This window comes from Rhinolophus sinicus, linkage group LG13 (assembly GCF_036562045.2).
Source record: "Rhinolophus sinicus isolate RSC01 linkage group LG13, ASM3656204v1, whole genome shotgun sequence".
NCBI lineage: Eukaryota > Metazoa > Chordata > Mammalia > Chiroptera > Rhinolophidae > Rhinolophus > Rhinolophus sinicus.
Window position 1 is genome coordinate 43,764,635 of NC_133762.1, and position 23,087 is coordinate 43,787,721.

Below are 23,087 nucleotides of genomic sequence, written 5' to 3' on the forward strand. Positions count from 1 at the left end.
TGTGAATAGTGAGATTTGCTCTATATGGAGAATATGGCAACCTAGTTTCTCTGTAGAACAGTTATTAATAATTTATGAAGATGTATTTGTGGATTCAAATTCTTTTCTGTAGCTCTGACTACAGCAATATGTGTGGTTACAACTATTTATGCCACAGAAGTTAAATTTATGACCCTACTGTTTGAGACCATATCCTAAGATCACATTAAAAAAACAAACAAACCTGTAGAAACCCAGTGACAAATATTGTTACCTTTGGACTCCTGTTTCTCATTTATACCTGACTAATTGTTCATTCTTTCCAAGTCTTGCTTTGCATCATGTGTTATCAAAAGCAACCTGTGTTTCTTTTTAAACCACCTGATCCTGCAAAGTGTTGGTTTGTTAAGAAAAGTCAACAAACCATAAAGTGATAAGTAACTGACAGAACCTCAAAGGGACCTTTTTCCTTTTATCCTAACACACCTTGGCACCATTGCCAACTGTGACAATCCTTTTTATCCCATGAAATAAAAAAAGACTCTGCCTTTTTAACAGTTTCAGATTGACCTGAGATGACTAGGGAGTTGATCAGAAATACTTTACTAAGAAAAGGTAGATAGTTATCTCTCTGTACGCTCAGGATCCAAGTTCTAGTGACAATTGATTTTTAAACCGTGAAAAGAGCCTTGAAATGGTGTTAGAGTTCTGTGCCTCCCAGGTGGACTGTAACACTCTAGACTGGCACACATGTTCACTCTTGCTGACACTGGCCATGTTTACTCCACCATTTATGGTGCATGTACAATAAGCCAGGAACCATGCTCAATGCTTCATACGCATTATTTCATTTAATCCTCCCAACAAACCCAAGAGGAGGTATATCCCCATTTTATAGATCAGGGAACTGAGGCTCAGAAATGTAAGGACAATGCTCAAGGTCACTCTGCTACTATGTGTTGTGGAGCTAAGATTAGACCCATTTTTTGTCTGATGTTAACGCTCATGCTCTCAGCTTTGAACCATGAACCTTCCCAATGAATGTTTAATTTAAACTCCTGGACTCTACCTAGAAGGCTTTGTTAAAAGTAATCCCTTTTCTCTTTAAGGGTGACTTACCTAAATAATTTGAGATTATCTGCAAGTGTAGGGATATCAGTAATGTCCTCCTAAGGAAAAACAGATAATATTTCACAAGCAGTAATTAGACAGGTAGTGCTGATACTCTGTATCTGTACTGTCCAAATACTGTGTCCACTCGCCACATGTTGCTATGTAAATTTGAATTACAATTACATAAAATAAAACAACTCAGTTCCTCTTGGGGTTGGGGGATGGGGTGGGGGAGGGTTGGGAGTGGGCTGGGGCATCTGCAGGGCTTCTGTGGTGGCTGGCAAAGTTTTGTTTCTTGATTTCGGTGGTGACTTGGGTGATAAATTAACACTGATTTGTTAAGCTGTACATTTTTGCTTCCCCCCTCACTTTTCTATGTGTGTCTTATATCACACAAATGAGAAAGAGATTAAAAATTTGACCAAGCACTCCCTGTACTACCATTCAAGTTAAACATGTGGGTTAGAAATAATACTTTTATGCACGAACAAAATTATTTTACAACTTGTACATCAGAGTAACTCTAGGTACATCTGGTTCACTGATTAAACTCTCAGTAAGAGTTTAAAAGGAACCTGGTTCAAAGTTCATTCTGCAGTGTAGGTTGGTGTTTATTTTCAAACTGAAAAGCCTATTGTTTGACACACCACAAAGCCTTGGCATAAAAATATTGTGGGAGGGAGGAGGAAAATTTTCGTCTGTTCTAAGAAGGTACACTGTCCTGTTGTATGTATTTAGCAGTGGAAATAGACAAAAGAGAACTCCAATTTCAAGGGAGTTGTGCCTCCTATAAATGTGAGAAAGGGCTCTGAATCTCTATAGAATCTTGGCATTTGGTTTGTTTGAGGTATTTGTTTTCGCATGATGCCAGTTTCCTATTTTAAGGAATTTAATCACAAGAGAACACGTATTAAATACATAAGAATATAGTGACTCATTTTTATCTATTACTCTTTTTATCCAATTACAATGGATCCACCTCTCTCATTCAGTGTGATTAAACTAATAATTACTCCCATGAGTAAGTTAAGTTAAACAAAAGCGTGGCACCCCAAAACAAGTCAAAGAGGAGGGACCTTCCAATAATAAAGCTGACATTCAGTCACATTTCATAAGGAGCAAGAGATGAGAAACCAGTATTATTTCTTTATGTTTTACTGTGGTGGTGGGGGGATGTTTATTTCCTCAAGTCAAAAGGAAATTTTTATAATGTTCCAAGAAAAACACGGTCACTTCTGTCAACCTGGCCCCGTGGAAATGCATACTAGGTAAACAGATAATAAGACTTTGTTACCTGTAGAGCATTTTCTCTATTCTCACAGCTAGCAATAAACTGAGGGTTCTTTCTAGACTTCAGGGACCAATTCCACGTTCCATACTAGTGAAGTGGAGCCCTCATCAGTCTTTCCCACACACTAGGCCAACTTATCCAGAAGAAGAAATATGATACAGAAATATAGTCATCAGTCGTAATGAAAATATCTTATAGTACCTTACAGAGCTGACGTGAGAAAAGCTCGTCAGTTCTTGCTAGGTTTAAGCTTGTCAAATGACAAGCATGTTTTCTTTTTTCAAAATCAGACAAAATATTCTCTTATTTCTAATAATAAAAAGTTCATCTATGCATTTGTCAATCAGAATAAAACCACAATTCTAAGTTATCAGAAAAGTTCATACCAACGTGTTGTCTGCTTTCCCACATTCTAGGGTCACTTCCAAGTTAGAAAGTGCTGCTTCTACTTCATCGACCTCAGACTCAGTTGTAAAATCCTGTATTTCAGCTGATGATGACAGTTTGCTAATGTGATACTACAAAGAAATAGAGGTTTTAGAAATGTTGTACGCACAAATGAATCCATTAGCTGTTCTTCTTTTTTTTGGAGGCAACTCCCCTGTAATACCAAACATCTCCTGGAAGGAGATCTCCCTCCTATGTAGGGAAATGACAATTTAATCTGAAGCATTTATGGTGAGTCATCTTCAAACTCGGTTTTTCTCCATCAGTTGTTGAGCTTGTAGTGGGGAAGAGATAAGAGTTGCAAGACGAATGCTTTACATAAGATGCACATGTGGGTGGGTTATGAGGAGCATTTGAAATTTGAATTTGCTCCCCTTATTTCCAGTGCTTTCTTCAAAGAAAAAAAAAAACAGTAGAAAGAAAATGAAACTTGAAGCAGAACAAACTTCCTTTGTCTCTTTCTAGAGAATAGGTACTGAAGTTCTCGTACCTGCAGTGCTGCAAAGATCAACATTTCCTCCTCTGTGCAGTCAATTTCTTCTAAGACAATGGCCCACCTGGCTTGTTCATAGAGCTGGTTTATTCGGACAGCATCGTACTAGAGATAGAAACGGGTGCATATGTGTGTATTTATATTCTACAATACAAAAATTCCAGAATGACCCCCCCTTCCTAGTTAATCAGCTACAATAAACTTCAGTTAAGGTAACTGAAGGAAACACCTCTCTACTTTTCTACCACTTCAGCTCTTTTTACTTCTAAATTTAGAACTTTCTCGAAATATTTTCCAGAGTTTTTCCAAGGGGCCGAACTTACTCGTCATAAATTGATATAGTGATAAACAAAATGTCAATAATGCAGTGTCTAGAAGTAGACCTACTCATATGTATATAAACTTAATATAAAAAAGAAATGGAATATCAGTAGGGGAAGAAAGAATTCAACACTGTAAACAGTGTTAAAAATGCCTAGCTATTTGGAAAACAAAAATCCAAAATCAAAAGACAATCTTACATCATCCCCAAAATATAAATTACAGATAGATTAAAGGATCTAAATATACAAAACCACAGTGAGATACCACTTCACATGTACTACAATGGCTCTAATCTAAAGACAGATAATAACAAATGTTGGTGAAGATGTGGAGAAATGTAAAATAATGCAGCCTCTATGGAAAAACAATTTGGCAGTTCCTCAAAAAGTTAAACAAAAGAATATGATCCAGCAATTCCACTTGTAAGTATATACTGAAAAATATGGAAAAGAGGGATTCAAACAGATACTGTCACCAATGTTCATAGCAGTATTATTCACAATCGCCAAAAGGTAGAAACAACCCAAATGACCACCAACAGATGAATGAACAAAACATAGTGTTCACATACAATGGAATATTATTCAGCCATAAAAAGGAATGAAATTCTGATATGTGCTACAACATACATGAACCTCGAAGACATTATGTGGAGTGAAATAAGCCAAACACAAAAGGACAAATATTGTACTTATAGGAAGTACCTAGAACAGGTAAATTCATAGAGACAGGAAGTAGAATAGAGGTTAGTAGTGGCTGGGGGAGGGGCTTAAATGGGGAGTTATTGTTTAACGGGTACAGAGTTTCTGTATAGGATGAGGAAAAAGTTCTGGAAATGGATAGCAGTGATAGTTGCATAATATTGTAAATGACTAATTGCCATTGAATTGTGAACCTAAGAATAGTTAAAATGGCAGATGTTATGTTGTGCATATTTTACAACAAAAGAAAAAAACCCCAAACTTGTGCCTGAATGTCCACAGCAGCATTATTCATAATAGCTAAAGAGTGGACACAATCTAAATGTCCATCAACCGATGAATGGATAAATAAAATGGAATATTATTTGGCAATAAAAAGAAATGAAAGACTGATACATGCTACAATATAGATGGATATTGAAAATATTATGCTAAGTGAAAGAAACTAGTCACAAAGTACTACACATTGTATAACTCAATTTATATGAAATGTGGAGGATAGGCAAGTCCATACAGACACAAAGTAGATTGATGGTTGCCTAGGGTTGGGGGGTGGTGTTAGCGGGAAATGAGGAGTGAATCCTAATGGGTTTCTTATTAGGAAAATGAAAATGTTCAGAAAATAGACGGTGGTGATAGTTGCACAAGTTTGTGAATATACTAAAAACCATTCACTTGTACATATTAAATGGATGAAATGTATGGTATATGAATTATATCTCAAGAAACTGTTATAGAAAATCTAAACACAACAACCAAAACTATTGGAAGGAAACATGAGAGAAAACTTTTTGTAATCTTTGAATGTGAAAGCTTTTCTAAGCAAGACAGGAAGTCTAAAAATTATGATTGTGGGGACAGAGCCAGGAGTGCAGTTTCCAGGCTCTCGCCCTCACGTGGAAAGGTGCTCACTCAGGTGGTAAATGGACATCAACTGTGATTGGATGGCCATCAGCTGTGGCTAGTTGACCATCAGCTGTAACCAGTGAGCCATTGGCTGCTAATATAACTGCTGTGGCTACACTAGCAGCAAATGGGGGCTAGCAAGAGGGTAGTAGCTGAGCTAGCAAGTGGCGGATTGCAGTTAGCAGGGTGGAGGGCGGAGAGTGGATTGAGGATTGCAGAGAAGCAGATTGCAGTTAGCACGGCAGCTCGCGGATCGTGTGGCTCCTGCTTCCTGTATCTCCAACCCAGCCGCCAGTGAGACTATAGTGGTATGACTCCCTTATCTACGACTCCGTGGGTGTTCCTTTTTGGCCTCACCATGTCCTGGTTCTTATGAGGGGAGTGGGACCAGAGACTCCGCATGCCACCCTGCATGACAATGATGCACCAGACTGACTTAACAATTGAAAGTTAAACATTTTTAATGGTAAAAAATGGCCTAACGAAGACTGTACTTTTATAAGACCAAACACAGGGTGGAAGAGAATATTTGCAATAAATATACAAGGCAACACCCACAAAGTGCTCCTATAAATCAATATGAAAAATATAAATAATTCAGTCAAAAATGGGGAAAATACATAAATAGGCAACTCATAGAAGAAACCAAAATGGCCATATAAACATTGGAAAAGATGCTCAGCCCCACTAACAACCAGAGACTTCAGGTTAAAGAAAAAGATGACAGAGTTCCTATTTTCCTATCAGATTTACCCACATTATGAGAATTGATAATGTCTGGTGTTGGTATGGATGTGTTGCAACTGGTACTTTCACATATGAGGTTAGTAGGGAGGCAATTGGGTGGTATCTTTTCATGTCTTTTTGCCTTTTGCACGTCTACGGTTACTATTCTAAAAAAATGCAAGCACTCATCAAAGATACCGGTATAAGAATGTGCACCACATTGTTTGAAAGGGCAAAAATTGCAAGGAACCCAGGGTCATGATGAACTACGGTTTAGCCTTTCCTTTGATTATTTTGTAGTGGTTAAAAAAAAAGCGAGTCAGACATATGCGTATATTGTGAAGTACAAAGACGTAAGCGACAAGTCAAACACATGATCCTGTTTATGTAGGGGGAAAACGATCCTGAAAATCTGTTAAAAAATTTTACAACTGTGAAAAAGTCTGCAAGTATTGTTACTCATTAAGCTGTTAACTGTGGCTGCCTCTTGGGAGAAAGGTCACAGTAAAGGACTATTTTCCATTTTTACTCTAAATACTTTCTTTGTATGTTTGATTAAAACATTTTAAAAAATTGTGGCAAAATACATACAAAATTTACCATGTTAACCATTTTTAAGTGTGCAGTTCAGTGGCATTCTACAGAACTCTTTTCATCCTGCAAAAATGAAACTCTGTATCTTTAAACAATAACTCCTATGTTTGGTTTTCTTTCCTTCTTTTTTTTTTTTTTTTGACACTGAGTATACATTTTAACATATCCTTAAAAAAAATAAAAATGTTGAAGAAAACATGGAGGAGGAATAGAAAGATAGAGTTCCTAAAGATTTATCATAGGTTGATTAGCATTAGTTTATTTTTTCCTTTTGCACAAACTTTATGCATACTAAGAAAAAATGTGACAGGGAATGAAAAATCTGAAGTAAGCCCAAACCAGCAAATAGTGTTGCTATCAGGTAAGTGGGAAATGGGACCTGTTGGACAGGCATGCTCATTCTCAGCTTTTCTACAGCTGCTAGGACAGGGAGACAATGCAAATCCAAGTGTGTGGTATCCAGGAGGCTAGAATAATAAGAATCTTAAGAAAGTCTGTCTTTGTTTCGTGAGCATTGCCAGGTGTCATGGAACACCTCAGGAGTTAGCCCCAGAATCCTCCCCAAACACATCAAAACACAACACACATGAGAACATTCACAGCGGCAGCATTATTCATAATAGCCCCCAATTGGAAACAAACCAACGTCTCTCATCTCGCGAATAGACAAACAAAATGTGGTCCATCCACAGTGGGACACCACTCAGTAGTACAAAGGAATGCAATATTGATACACACAACAACACAGAGGAACCTCAAAAACATTATGCCGAGTAAAAGAATCTAGACACAAAAAAATTACACACTGTATGATTCCATCTATATGAAAGTTCTAGAAAAAGCACAACTTGAGTCAGAAAGCAGACCAGTGGGTATGACCACAATGGGTATGAGGAAAATTTTGGTGGTGATGCAAGTGTTTTAACACTGGATTGTGATGCTCGTTGCATAATTATATAAATTTACTACAAATCATTATATTGTGCACTTACAGTGGGTGAATTTATCATGTAAATTATACTGCAATCAAAAGACATAACAACTAAAAAAACCACACACACAATGCACACCAACCCCCCACCCCACCCCACCAAATAAAATCAACCCTTGCTTTAATTCACAGTTGAAAGACAAAATCTAAATGTTATGTGTAGCTGCTGAAATTTGAATTGGGCTAACTGTTCTACCATCTATCTATCTATCTATCTATCTATCTATCTATCTATCTATCTCTATCATCTCTAGCTATCATCTCTATCTATCATCTATGCATCCAACCACACACTCATCCATCTATCCACCCATGCATTCATCCATCTATCCATCTGCCTCTCTCTCTCTGCCAATCAGATACAGTGCTATAATCCTAATGCCGCAGGGGTTTTAGTGAGAGTAACTTAAGTCACCAAATAAAGCTTTTCTCTCAAATGCAATCACTATTGACTTAAACATAAAAACTCCCACACCTAAACATACTTAATTCCCTCCACCCCCAGGCAAATAAAACCGTTCTTTGAAAGAACACTGGTTAAACAAACGTTACCTACATTTGTACACTGACAGTAGGAGGACAGGATCTGGAACAAGATGTCATAACCACATTCAGGACAAGCCCTGCTGCATAAGGAACACTGGGTTTCTCTGGATTTCCTCTTTGGAGGCCTGTTCACATTCCCACTGAGGCCCAGTGACATCACCAGGTCCTGGGTCTTCCTTCCACAGGTCAGTCATTAACAGGCAACCTAATAGGTCTTTTTCTCTCGGAGAACTTTGCAGTGGTTTCAGTGACTTAGAAGCAAACTTTTCTCTTGGTGAAAATTGGCTACTCCTGCCCTCTTTTTTGGTCCTAGATTTCCTTTGTCTTCTGGCTAAGTGAAAATAGAAACTGCACCCTAGAAGCATATGGCTTCTACCAACCCCACTCCTTGAATTCCTGTTTTTCTCCATCTGGTCAATTCAGTCAATCCCTCCAGCCCTTCCACCAACCTAATAACAAGGTCTCCCTTCCATAGTTTTCATGCTCTCAAGGGGTTATTATTTAGATCTAATCACTTAAGACTCCCTATTAGCTGGGTAGCAGGTTTCAGTGTTCTCTTATTAAAATTGATGTGCCTTTTCTATACTGAACATTTAAAAATACTATGAAATATTGGAGTTATAAAATTTTTAAATTCACATTTTGACTGCATTTAAATGGGACAAAAGAGTATATAATGAAGGGATTTATTTTGGATGAATTCTGAAGGGACAAAATGTTAGTATCCTACAATAAAAAGACTTCCTCCTTTGCTGTTCCCCACAAATGGTAGTTTCTCTATGGATTTTTTTGTACCATGATCTTTTTTAGTCAATAATATACCTTGACTATGTTCCACATCAAAAGGAAGCTGATTTATTCTTCTTAACACCACTATCTGGCTGTACCATAATGTATTTAACTAGCTCCTCACTGATGGATGTTTAGGTGGTTTCCAATCATTTCCTAAAACAAATAATATAGTAATAACTGTTCTTGTGTACAGACATATCAATTCACATATGTGAGTATAACTGTGGTATAAATACCACGGGTTGGTTTTCCTGGCTCAGAGCTATGTAGAATTGTAATTCTGATAGATATTGCCAAGTTGCCTTCCACAGAGGTTAGATTAATTTGTACTTTGACTTACAAGCCATCTATGAGAGAACCTGCTTTTCCACACTGTTGCTAAGATACTGTCTGAAACTTCTTGATGTTTGCCAACACAAGGCTAAGAGCCACTGTAATTTCTTTTCTGTTAACTATGTGTTCATATCCTTTGCTTATTAGTCTACTAGGTTGTTGGTCTTTTTATTATTGATTTGTAGGAGCTCTTTATATATTAGGAGAAATTAGCCTTTTGTTTGTAGTATGTGTTATAAGGACTTTTTCACTTTGTTTATGGTTTTTGGTTGTTTTTTTTTTTTTTTGCCAGCCATACAATTTTCATTTTGAAAAAGATTTTGGTTACTATAGTTTAATATAACTGTTTCATTTTATAATCCCATGTATTTTTTTCATTAATTTGAAACTTATTCTAATATCCAGCAATTTGGGGTTCTCAGCTGCTAGCTTAGTTCTTGGCACATAGTAATTGCTCAATAAATAAATGAATAAATAAGCAGTTTGAATAGTTAACATTGGGCCAAATAACTTACTTAGCAATTAGAAAATCCATGAGTATGTTTTACTTATGCACTATCAGAAAAAAAATTTAAGGCAGTTTATTAGAATAGATAGCATACAACAAGATAGCTTAAATTGACTACGAATTAAGTAAAGAAAGAATAAAGTTGAGGCAGGAATGAGGCTTAAAAATAATGAAATCACAGAAAATGTATAAATTTGGTTCTAGCAGGCAATGCAAACAAGGAAAACCTGGACAGTTATATAATCCGCAGCGTTCTTAAAAAAAACCCAGCAATTATTTAAAAGAAGCACTACAGTAATTTCTCCTGAAGTTTTTATTAAAGAGCCAAAATTTGCTTTTTTGCTGTGATTCACTGGAAGTTATGCACACCAGGCACAAGTTAGGCCCATGGGCATTAAGTTGGATCTAAACCAAAGACTGAGCAGGAGCTCCAAAGGAATGACGGGGAGGAAGGCTTATTTTCAAGATAACGACTGTTAGGGAAGAAGTGGGAGCTGAGATGGACCTTTGAAGACCAGACTTAAAATCAGGACCAAGGAGAAGACACAAGAGGCAGTAACACTGCTGTGGGTGAGAAAAGGGTCTGGACAGAGTAGGTGGCTGGCAGCCAGGCCCTCAAACAAGTGCCGAGCCTTAAATGGAAACGAGCAGCAACAAGCACATAGTGGATCAGAACAATGAACTCATCCAGGGCACTCAGAGGACTGGTGACCCAGTTTATATTTTCTACATTTGGCCATTTAACTACTGACTCACAACTCTACCAAAAGCCGAATAAAGGCAAGGGAGAGGCCAACGTTCGGAGGACGGATTTCATCACTCAGTTGTCCCAGTAAACTTCAGGTGGGAGATGTGCGCTTAAAATGGGAGTTGGCGACCAGCTGGGTCTTCGTTTTTATAGATGATCCTGTCTTTTTTTTTTTTTTTTAGATCACCAAAAACTTTCAGCACACAGTGGGGATTCTGGTGTGTGCCATCATGGGATCCTGGCTTATTCATGAAAACCTGCTCTCCACCTGGGTCCTCACAACACGTTCCTTCCTAAACACTAAGGACTCCAGCTCCATGAGCTGCTCTCTGCACGTTCCTTCATTCCTGTGAATGGAGATGGGCAGCGTGCCCCAAACTGGGCATGAAGACTCCTGGCCAGTCCCGCTCACTCAGGGGCAGCTGACCATGCTCGCAAGAACCCAGAAGATGAAAATCCAGGGACCAGTATACATTTATTGGTCTAACCCTGCAGGGCTGAACAGAAAATTACACAAATGAATCCTAACTTTGATTACTACATGACTCAATATTACACTTCAAAGCATTCACATCAAAAGAGAGACAGAGAGAATAGAGAAAGAGCATCTTACTTTGGGATTCAAGTCAAAGAAAGTGTAGTATTTAAATCGTAACAGCAGCTGCTCATCCTCCTGGATGCCTTGTTCCATAAGGGAACGCGACGAATCTAGCCAACTAGAAAACAATAGGACGAGTTTTAAAAGTCAATTAATTTTATACATATGTATTATAATATATGTTTATATTACATATGTTACATATAATACATTTACATTTATATTATACACATACACACATCTCCTTGAACTAAGTCCGTGTAAGTTATTATAACCAAAAAGCAGCAAGGCAGAGGACTTGATAATAGCTTATACATGCATTTTATCTTATAGCTTTCCCGGTGATTTTTATATACATACTTCTTTTTTTTCATTGACACTTTAAAAAGTAAGCCAGTGAAGGAGCCAGGGCAGTTTTTAGTTTCTCAGTTTTACTGATGATGAAACTGAGTCTCAGTGACATTAGTGATATGCTTAAGGTCACGTGTTTCGTGGTGGAGCTGGAATGAGAATCCACACTTGCTGACTGCCCGCACAGCCTTTCCTCTGCACTGGGTGGTTTGACCCAAAGCTGACTCTATCTTGTTGTCTAGACCTTTCTGTAATGACAGCAATATTCTATATGGCCCTGTCCAATAGAGTAGCCACTGGCCACATGTGGCTACTGAAATTTTAAGTGTGGCTAGTGCCATATTTTAATTTTAATGAAATTCAAATTTAGATGTAAATATCCACATGGAGCTACACTAGATAGTATAGTATAGTATATATACTGCACTAGATAGTATAGTTCCAGAGTTGAAAATAAAAACGGTAATGGTGAGGGGTGGAAGGGTAGAGTCAGTGAGCACCATGGGGGTTGGGGTACCTGAGAGCACAGTAGGACAGAGAGATATCTACTGGGGCCAGATATCAGAGGGAGTAGAATGCTGTTAACAAATTTGACTCTATTTGGTGAACAATGGGGAGTGAAAAGAACTGGTGGTTTGAGAAAAAATCTGAGTGTATTTTTTGAGCGCACTTGAAGCAAAGTTGGACTTGCTCATTAGGAAGCCTAAAGAGAGAAGTGCTGTTCTACTAGATGGTGTGGGACAGGTGGGCCACCTTTTCTCCCTGAGGACCCATGGGGTCCAACCCACTTATCAACTGCCCTACATCACGTATAACACACTTTCTACACCTGGAGGGGCAAAGAATTAGTAGTTACATATGGTAAACCATTGAGTTACCCAAACACATAAATGTTGTCACCCTTTAAATGTATTGACATGGCCAAAGGTTGCATTTTCCCCTTTTGTTGCTAAAATCAGTACTGACTTTGGCCTATAGTATAAGATCTGCAGGCATGCTAACTTAAACATTCAGCATTCCCCTCCACCTTTTCTGCAGCATCTCTATTACTATGTCAACATCAGTTCACAGAGAAGCAAAACAGAGCCACGTCCTTACCCTGCATTGAGCTTGGCTTTATCGACCAGAGACCGACACTGGTACATATCAGCCAGCGCCTCTGCGGACTGAGGGGGCAGGCTGAATGCCAGGATGTTGCAGTTTTGTTCAGTCAAAGGGCTGTCACTGAACCAAGCCATGGTGGATGATGCTGGTGTTCCGTTGACGGGGTCATACATGGGCATCATGGTCTTACTGTACAAGCCAGAGACTACTGCAAGGCAAGGGGAACACGTACTCTGACATGGGGTACAGGGGGCAGGAATCTTCAGAAAAATAAGTACCAACACTGCTGATCTTACAATGGGTTTTGAATTTAAATATTTGTAGCATTGAAAATAATCAGATGAACCACGACTGGTGGGGAGGGAAGTGATACACAGTTAAAGCTCTTGCCTGAGTATTGAGCTCCTGAAAGCTTGGGAACTCATTGGTTGTCAAAGCTTCCCAAATCAACCCGACCAATGTTGGGGATTATCTCCTTCACAACAATTCAAAATTCTTCTATGTTAGCAGTAAGTTTTGGCACTGTGAGAGAACTGGAGATCTCACAGAATGCATGTACATAATATATTCTGGGCTAATCCTTTAAACAATAGCAGTACTTGCCAATATTAAGAATCCAGCTGATTGATGGTTTATAAATCACCTGGCTTTAATTTGCATAAGACAAGTACAAATAATCCGTTTTATTCTTTGCACTGGAACATGTGAGAAAACCCTCAAATGTTGCAAGCAACCTAGAAATGTATTTATTTTTATATAAAAAGAAAAGGACAATGCCTTTCTAAAAGTTTTACCTGTTTTCTTGTTAACATGCCCAATGCAAACTTCAAATTGAATTCAGAAAAGAGGCACATGAAAATAGACTTAGGAAAACAGAAGTATATTTGAGTGATTCAAATAACCTTTTTTCCCCCTCAAGTTCATGGCCAGTTCTACTAACGTTTTTTTAAATTCATCAGCAACATAATGATACGTACGATGAAAACAATGAGCTATACACAGACCTCGTCAAAAAAATTCTGTTAGTTCTAAAATCAGTTGGAGTTTAGAACTAACTGGATTTTAGAAATTCTGTTAGTTGTAAAATTCATTGGATATCCTTTCCTCTCACAGGAGTCCTGCAATTGTAGTCCTTCTTCTTCCCGGGAGAGAGGAGATGGGAGGGAAGAAGAGGAAAGGCAGACCACAGGGGAGGAGAGTTCTTGGTATTTAAGAATTTAGGAAATTCTTTGACTTATGCATGAATTAAAAAAACAGAACGCCTGTCACGAGTCTTACCTGGTGGGCCTGAAGTTGTTGGAGAACTTTCCAGGTTTATAACATCTTCATTTACAGGCTCCTTATTATTTTTGTCTTTCTTCTTCTTCTTTTTAAAATAGTCATCAGAAGGCTTTAACAAGGAAAGTTCTTCTGGTCTTCTAATATCTAATAAATAAGTAGAAAAAAGAAAAGAAAATCAAAAAGTAAAAAAAAAAAAAAAATTCCTTCTAAGACTCAATGTCACACTGGGCGTTTGAAACCATTTCTCCAGAGATTCCTGAGAAGTAAATGGAACTAAATTGCACTGCTGTTTGAAGAAACAGAAGGGGAACAGAGACTCCTCAAATAGGGTGTATGTGGTTCAACTACTAGAGGGAGATTCAGTCTAGTAAAATTTCTAGCTTGGTTTTTAATTCATTGTGAAAATATTTCAAACATATCCAAAGTAAAGGGAATAATATAATGGCCTCTTCATGGGCTCATCACCCAGCCTCAACCACTACCAGCATTTTACTGTTCTTGTGTCATCTATTTACCATCAACTTTTGCCTCCCTCCTTTCTTTCCTCCCTCCCTTCTATCTTTCCTCCTCCCTCCCTCTCTCTCTTTCTTTTTTTTTTTTTTTTCAGTTTTTTAAACAACAACCAAGGACCTCACCTTTTTTCTTTATGGACAACAGGTCCTGAGAGCCTTTCTCTTACATGATGCCCAGTAGCTAATTTCATCCAGACATTATTGGCACCCTGCCTATCTTTTCTTGGCCCTCATCATTTCATCCAACTTCCAGTGGCAGCTAGGACATGCATCTCTCAGCCCAAGGGCTTGCTCTGGACGCCAGAGTTTACACTGCCCGGATACGGATGCAAGAGACCACACAAGTTCAGAGAATTAACACTCCCCAAGAGCGGCCCTCAATGACTGATGAGAGGGTATATTAACAACCCAGCTCTCTCACCCGTGATGAGACAGCTCTGAGGTATGTCTACACTGGCCCCCAGAGGTTCCCAGTGTGACCAGATTGGTGAAACTCTCTTACTGGTGGCCTTCTCTTCCTAGACTCACATCCCCACCCTCAACCAGCGTTTCCTGGCATCACCTCACAAGTAAATACATATTTGTACTTGACTCCTTATCTCAGGGTCTGCTTCTGGAAAACTCAAACTAAGAAGATAAGCCCCATTTCTCTCCAGTAATCAAATATGTTTATTATTGCCAACAGAACTCCTGATAACCATTCACCACAATGAGCTGCTGTGATCCCAGTTAACAGCCAAGGAATGTGGATGTTGGAGTCTTTGGGCAGATTTCCTGGAGGTAGATGCACTGATACCATACGTCCTCCCACTTCTCAGTTCAGACTCTGTTTGGTGCTTGAGACGGACTGGCCTTTGAGCTTGACCCTCTCCCCAGTAACCAAGGATGTCTGATTGTCAGGTTGCAACACGCACCTGTGACCATTCAAAATGCAAAATTTATACACAAAACTTGGAGATGAATTACAGTGTCTATTGGAAGCATTAGAAACAAAACAAAGCAACAACAACAACAACAACAAAAACCTATTATCTCCAAGCCCAAGATTTGTCTTTCCTTTTCCTGGAGGGAAAAACCATCATATTGCTAAATTTGATTTAGCTTCAGCGGATCAGATATAAAAGTGGTTATTAGAAATACCAGGTTTTAGAACTACCATGAACATATAATCTAGAAAACAGAAGAACATCTGATGGCTCCTGTTTATTTCAAAACCTCAAGTTTTCGGTCCCAGCTCTGATGTGTGCTTCCGGTCCACTGTTGTGTGGAGTATGTGTTATTTAATCATTTCCTTTGTTTTTAAATCTTCATTAGAATATTACTGAAATGTCCTGGTGCTTATCATATACTCAGCAGGCATCAGAGTCACTATGGAACTTATATTTTATAATGGAAGTTCCCATTCATTTGTCACTCAACAGTTACTGAACAGCTAAAGTGTGCCAGGCATCGTGCTGGGCATACTCAGGAAATGGTTTCTGTCTTCACCCTATTTAATACCATACCAGCCTCCAATGCCCACTACTGGCATTTCCAAGCCTAGATATACTATTACACTTTCCCCTTTTTTTCCTACTATCTCCTTCCCCCTCCACCCCCCCCCCCCCAGTTTTTTAAAAATTAGTTTCAGGTGTATAAAGCAATGTAATATATTAATGATAGTTAGACATTTAAACCCCTCATAAAGTGATAACCACCCCCCAAGCTACTACCCATCTGACATCTTATACAGCTGTTACAATAGCATTGACTGTCTTCCCTATGTTGTACTCCACATCCTGTGACTATATAGCTATATATTTAGTTATAGTTGACATTCAGTATTATTCTACTTCAGCTTCAGGTGTGTAACACATTGGTCAGGCATCTACACAGTCTATGAAGTGATCCCCCTGATAAGTCCAGTGCCCATCTGGCACCTTACATGACCTTTACAACATTGTTGATTATATTCCCCATACTGTATTAACTATCAATTTGAATTTCTTCATACCTTCACATTTTTCACCCTGCCCCCAACCCCATTCCCTTCTATCACCCTGATAGATCTAGTACCTATCTGGCACCATACTTAGTTATTACAGTATTATTGACTATATTCCTTATGCTATACCCTACATCCCCATGACTGCTGTGTAACGACCAATTTATACTTCTTAATCCCTTCCCCTTTCACCCATCCTTAACCTCCCTCCCATCTTAAAGAACTCCCTCTAACATTCCTTGTAATATTGGTTTGGTGGTGATGAACTCCTTTAGTTTTTTCTTATCTGGGAAGCTCCTTATCTGTCCTTCGATTCTAAATGATAGCTTTGCTGGATAGAGTAATCTTGGTTGTATGTCCTTGCTTTTCATCACTTGGAATATTTCCTGCCACTCTCTTCTTGCCTGCAAAGTTCTGTTGAAAAATCAGCTGCCAGTCTTATGGGGGCTCCCTTGTAGGTAACTAACTGCTTTTCTCCTGCTGCTTTTAAGATTCTTTGTCTTTAACTTTTGGCATTTTAATCATGACTTGTCTTGGTGGGGGCCTCTTTGGGTTCATCTTGTTTGGGACTCCCTGTGCTTCCAGGGCTTGTATGTCCATTTCTTTCACCAGGTGAGGGAAGTTTTCTGTCATTATTTCTTCAAATAGGTTTTTAATTCCTTGCTTTCTCTCTTCTCCTCCTGGTACCCCTGTAATGTGAATGTTGGTATGCTTGATATGGTCCCAGAGGCCCCTTAAACTCTCCTCAATTTTTTGGATTCTTTTTTCTTTTTACTGTTCTAGTTGGGTGTTTTCTGTTATCTTATCTTCTACATCACTGGCTGGACCCTCTGCTTCATCTAATCTACCTTTGATTCCCTGTAATATATTCTTCGTTTCTGTTATTTTATCTTTTTATTCTGACTGGTTCTTTTTCACGGTTTCCATCTCCATTTTTATGCTTCCTATCTTTCTGTTGAAATTCTTGCTGATATCAGTGAGCATTCTTATAACCAGTGTTTAGAACTCTGCATCTAACAGATTGCTTATCTCTGTTTCACTTAGTTCTTTTTCTGGAGCTTTGTTCTTCTTTTATTTGGGACATGTTTCTTTGTCTCCCCATTTTGGCTGCCTCCCTGTGTTTGTTTCTATGTATTAGGTAGGGCTGCTATGTCTTCTGGTCTTAGTAGAGTGGCCTAATGTAGTAGGTGTGCTGTGGGGTTCAGTGTCGCAGTCTTTCTGGTCACTCAAGCCATGTACTCCAGGTGTGTCCCTTGTGTGGGCTGTGTGTGCCCTCCTCTTGTAGTTGAGCCTTGGTTGATAACTGCACATCAGTGGGAGGTACTGACCCTTGGGCTCACTGGTTGTGAGGAATGGCCCTGACTACAGTGGAAGGGTTGTTGCAGGGCTGACCATACAGAGCATGATAAGCCTCAGCAGGACGCTCGTGCCTGCCCAATCCACCCATGGGTGTGTTGTACTTGGAGTTGGCTGGGTGATGCTCCAGCTTGTGTTGAAGCTGGCCACTGGGGGTGCCAGCCCCAGGACCATGTTGGAGGGGATCTGCTGTAGGTCAAGTTAAGCCACAGCCTGTGCCCCACCTGGGGCTACCTGGCAGGAGCCACAAAGAAATCCGCAGATGGCTGCTGCCCATTTTGTGCTTGAAAGCACCTTGAGAGGCCAAGCTGTGAACCAAGGCTGGCTGCTGCTAGTGCCGCACTTAGGGCTACTCAGCCAGAGGTACAGGACATGCTCAAGACAGATGCTGCTTGTCTGGGTTCTGCGAACCTTTGAGAGACCCTAGGAAAGACTGCAGCTTGAGCCAAAGCAGGCGGTCTGCATGAAAAAGCCACTGAAAGCAGCCTGTGTGTGCCAGAAAGTTGGGTGGGGCCGGGTCTCAAATCGCCAAGGTGTGGCGAACATAGGGCAGAGACAGGTATGGCAGCTGCCTGGGTTCGCATGTGGGGAATGGGGAGAGCTCAACAAAGAAACAATGGCCTCTACCACCTCCCCTGTCCAGGAGAAAGCTACCTCTCCTGCCCCGGTCTCAAGCTAGATAACTCAATTCCCTACCATATGTTCCTGCCACCTTTCTAGCTGCTGTCCCAGCGCTGGAGCTCAGAGCAAGTGATTCCGTTGGTGGGTATTCCATGTGTAGTCCCTTTAAGAGGAGCGCCTGGGAGTGCAGCGTCACTCGGTCTCACTTTGTCACAATGTCCGCTTTTCACAGCCAGAAATTATGGGGACCTCTCTCCCTGGCACTGGAACCCTGGGCTGGGATGGGGCTGGGATGTCTTGCTCCTCTGAGGGTTGGGGGGGACCCCCACAGCTGAAATATCCCTCCTGATCTTTAATAGTCACGCGCAGGTGTGGGACCAGCCAGTTCGGCATCTCTGACCTTCCTACTCGTTTGGAGGTGGCTTCTTCTGCATGTCCTTAGTTGAAAGGCTTCAGTTCAGCTTGATTAGGTGATTTTCAATAATGGTTGTTTTGTAGATTAGTTGTAATTTTGATGTGGTTGTGAGAGAAGGTAAACACAGTGTTTACCTATTGTGCCATCTTGGTTGTCTTTTCCACTACCTCCTTTTAACATCTTTTTTTTCACATTTATTATTTATTTTCTGTCTCTGTATGCTAGAATGTAAGCTCAAAGAGGGGAGGGATTTTGGGCTATTTTTATTACTAACATATCCCTAGCATTCACTGCAATGCTTGTCTAATCAATATATATTTGCTGAAGGAATGAGTGATCAGTTTATAGTTCAATGGGGAGACAGATCAAAATATACAAATATATATGTATATATATTTATGGCCAAAAAACTGTATATATATTTTAAGAAAGGAGAAAACTGTATTAAAATTGTAATACTCAATATATACCAATAATAAAAAATGAATGCAAGTCATATGTATACATTTTTTGGCACCCCCATATATATATAATATACTGTGTCGAAATGCTGTATCTTAGCTTTGGAATCAAAGATTAGACCTACACACTTTCAAAAATATAAAGTAAGAACACCTTCACAACACAGGGTTTGCCCCTCTTGTGGAAGTCCCAGGTTTAGGCAGTTGTCCCTAACGGCTGTTAAACTCATAGAACACCATCCCATAAGAATTAGTTTTCAGTCCATAATTCAGTGTACTTTTGCTTACAATAAACTCCACAAAGGATTCTAATGGACAGAGCTATATACTGGAGCCCAGTGTTGGTGAAGCAGTTAGGACATTGCAACACCATTATCTCAAAAACAATAAAGACACATAATGGTTTAAAGGAACTCTTTTTTTGTTTGTCTTAAATATAATGATGATTTTACTATGGCTTAGAGAAATGAATTTTTTTGAGGAAATCATAATGGGTTTGTCTCTTCTGTTTACATATTTCTTTTGAAATAGTTTTAAGCTTTGTGGAAATGAATCTGATTTATTTCAATAATGTTCCATTTGGTTTAATTCCACTTAAATGGCTCAAGTCCCCATAACTGGGCTTGAAAAGTGTAATAAGGGCAGTGTTACATAAAATCAACCACTCGAGGTAGGCAGAAAGCACACATCACTTTCCTGCCCTCCTTTGCTAAGGGTCCACAGGGCACAGGGGCCCCTGGAGGGTACTCACTCAAGGTTTTGCAGATATCACTGACAGCTTTAAAAACCACAGCTGAGAAGCTGATACGCAATCTCACTGTCTTCATGTTTGGTAGGCGGAGGCGGAGCATTTTATGCTGAGGAGTGAAGAGAAGCTTTGCATCTGCCTGGACTCCACATTTGTCCAGAGTCCAGTGTGTTTTCAGAAGCCAGCAATGCTTTTGTTCCCACCAAAGGGCAAAGTCTGACCAGTCTCGGGTTACATCTGCAAAAATGGAAAACACAATGGAGTAAAATGAGAGGGAGCATCCCAGTCAATTCCTTCGTGTGCAGAAACGGAAACAAACAACTGTTCTTCAGCTCCCCATCTTCTTTTACAACCCAAGGCTCAACAATCCTTGGCTTCTCTTCAAAGTCTCTAAGGTGGGGCAGGTAAAAAACAGACTGAACCTTACCATCATTGATATTTAAATTCTGTGGAAGAAACAGAAACATACCGATTGTGTTCCTGATAAAATGTGAAAGTTCTCATCCTTAAATCCATTAGTGACACAGTACTTTCTGTAAGGCCAGGAGCATTTGGCTTTGTTTAATCAAGATTATTTCTCTATTAGAAATGTATCCTTACATCACTGGATCACATGGGAATATCACTAGCTCCCCCCAATCAGAGTCCACATACAAGGTCTGATAATTAAGTTCGCGAACTTGTTGCAATGATGTTGCTAACCTTTTTTGATATCAGAGGGATTATTCATTATGAATTTGTACCAACTGGACAAACAGTTAACCAAGTTTACTATTTGGAAGTGCTCAAAAGGCTGCATGAAAAAGTTAGATGACCTGAACTTTTCACCAACAATTCATGGCTCTTGCATCACGACAATGCACCAGCTCACATGGCACTGTCATGAGGGAGTTTTTAGCCAGTAAACAAATAACTGTATTGGAACACCCTTCCTATTCACTGATCTGATCCCCAATGACTTCTTTATTTACCCAAAGGTAAAGGAGATATTGAAAGGAAGACATTTTGATGACATTCAGGACATCAAGGGTACTACAACAACAGCTCTGATGGCCATTCCAGAAAAAGAGTTCCAAAATTTTGAAGGGTGGACTAAGTGCTGGTGTCGATGCATAACTTCCCAAGGGGAGTACTTCAAAGGTGACCATAGTGATATTCAGCAATGAAGTATATAGCACTTTTTCTAGGATGAGTTTGCAAACTTAATTGTCAAACCTCGTAGCAATACTATAAAGCAGACATTTCACTCTTCTCGGTAACATCCAACTCTTTTATCAGTGCCGCCATATTCCCAGTTTCCCAAGTGTCTACACTGAAATCAGAGCTGAATGTTTTCTCATCAACATGGAAACTTCCCCCTCCTTCAGTGTTGGCATGAAAGTTGAATCTTTTCCCTTTGTCAATGTTGGAGTCAACAATCTTTTATTTTGCTAAATTAAGAGCTACCAGTATTTTTATTTACTAAAAAAATGGTTTATCTTTTTTCCCCTCTCTTTTTAAATTAGAAATCCTTTCTTGCAATGCTGTTAGTAGAAGTATAAATGCTATAACTATTTTTGAAAGTCCTATTATTTATCAATTCCTCCCCGAGGAATTGCCTATGTACATATGCCTATGTATACTCATCAAAAGACATGTAGTATACAAGCCTTACCTATGACAGCCCCCAAATGGAAACAACTCACATGTCCATCAACAGGTAAATGGATAAACTGTGGCGTAATCATACAATGGAATATTACACAGCAATGAGAATAAATGAACCAAAACTATATGTAACAATGTGGATACATCTCACAGACATACGTTGAGTGAAAGAAAGCAGATAAGAGCATATCTTGTATAATTCCACTTTTATACAGTTCCAAAACAAGTAAAATTATTCCTATGGTGTTAGAATTCAGGACAGTGGTTACCCTTGGTGGAGCAGTGACTAGGAGGGGTCAGGTGGAGGATTTGGGTGGGGGGACAGGTAATGTTCTATTTCTTGATCTGGGTGGTGGTACGTGACTTTGAAAATTCCATGAATTGTACACTTATGATAAGTATACTTTTCTGTATGTATATTATACTTCAATGAAGACTTGTTTCAAAAAAAGCTTTATCCCATTAATGTAAATGAGAAGGCAACATCCATGGCCTTAGAAGATTAAAAAAAAAATACAAAGAAAATAGAACATTATTAAACTCTAGGTTGATCATGTTGACTTCTGATGGGAAGATTCTGACCTTGAAGGCTTGTCTTTCTTTATTTAAACAGGGAGAGTGGCAAACGATGGATAAGTGATAAACGAAGTATCAGCACCAAGCTGACTTTATCACTGAGCAGTCAAGTACTAACAGAGAATCCACACAGTAGTCTAATGCCCTAGAAATAGTCTAAGGTCACCCTAAGTGTCATCAGTGGAATGGGCCCCATACTTATGGAAATATGGCATTCTACCTGCTGAGGAGCTTTGGTTTGTCACCACAGACTCAAGTTTTTACAAGGGTGGTCAGGTTCAGTTTGAGGCTCTTACAGGGCCCTCTGATTCTCTTCCTCCTGTGGGGAGGGGGTTTGCTCTCTGGGCCATTACAAGAAGGATGATCAGAAAAACTTAGATCATCAGACAACCTAGATCAGCCATTGCATGGTGATGAAACAGAGGGTTTCAAATATAGAGAAACCATAAAGAAATAGTAACTTACTGATGTGTTCTACCAACTTGAGCATTACTCCCCCAATATGCAGGTCTCCGGACACACTCAGTTTGATTTCTTTCGGCTCTTCATTTAGATTGTCAACTCGGATCACGAGATCCCAAGAAGCAGATGCAAAGTCACCGGATGAGAGCATTGTGGCAAATGCAGGTGTCTGCTGCATAAAAAGGCAGACATAGATCAAAATACGAGAAGGAAACTGGAGCTTGCCAGCAAACTGCGGAGCAAAACTTATTTTTTTAAAAAAATTTTAATTGTAGTCTCCTCTTGAAAAAAATCTGCAGGGTTCCCAGTACTCTAGATATTAAATTCAGCATCTTAAAGACAAAAAGTCTTATGGAAATCGTCTCAAGCTTTCTAAATTTATGTATTTTATCTTTCCACTCCCCTAAGACTTGGCTATTTATTTTCTGTGTCAGCCCAATGCATCAATCTTCATTTTCCTTCTCTAATGACTTTTCTTG

At 39.3% G+C, this 23,087-nt stretch overlaps 1 protein-coding gene across 3 annotated transcripts in view; it reads right to left on the reverse strand.

Moving 5' to 3' along the window:
* FERMT1 (FERM domain containing kindlin 1) overlaps positions 1-23,087 on the reverse strand; it is a 39,591-nt gene that overhangs the window by 13,504 nt on the left and 3,000 nt on the right. For 2 of the 3 annotated variants that reach the window (XM_074317661.1, XM_074317662.1), the window contains 8 exons: positions 22,612-22,780; positions 19,927-20,160; positions 13,824-13,970; positions 12,540-12,753; positions 11,106-11,208; positions 3,321-3,428; positions 2,770-2,901; positions 1,099-1,148 (listed from right to left, as the gene is read on the reverse strand). In XM_074317661.1, the coding sequence (XP_074173762.1) occupies positions 1,099-1,148; positions 2,770-2,901; positions 3,321-3,428; positions 11,106-11,208; positions 12,540-12,753; positions 13,824-13,970; positions 19,927-20,160; positions 22,612-22,759 (1,136 nt within the window). In that variant the 5' untranslated portion in view covers positions 22,760-22,780. The remainder of the gene's footprint in view (positions 1-1,098; positions 1,149-2,769; positions 2,902-3,320; positions 3,429-11,105; positions 11,209-12,539; positions 12,754-13,823; positions 13,971-19,926; positions 20,161-22,611; positions 22,781-23,087) is intronic. The other variant, XM_074317663.1, reaches the window with a different exon arrangement.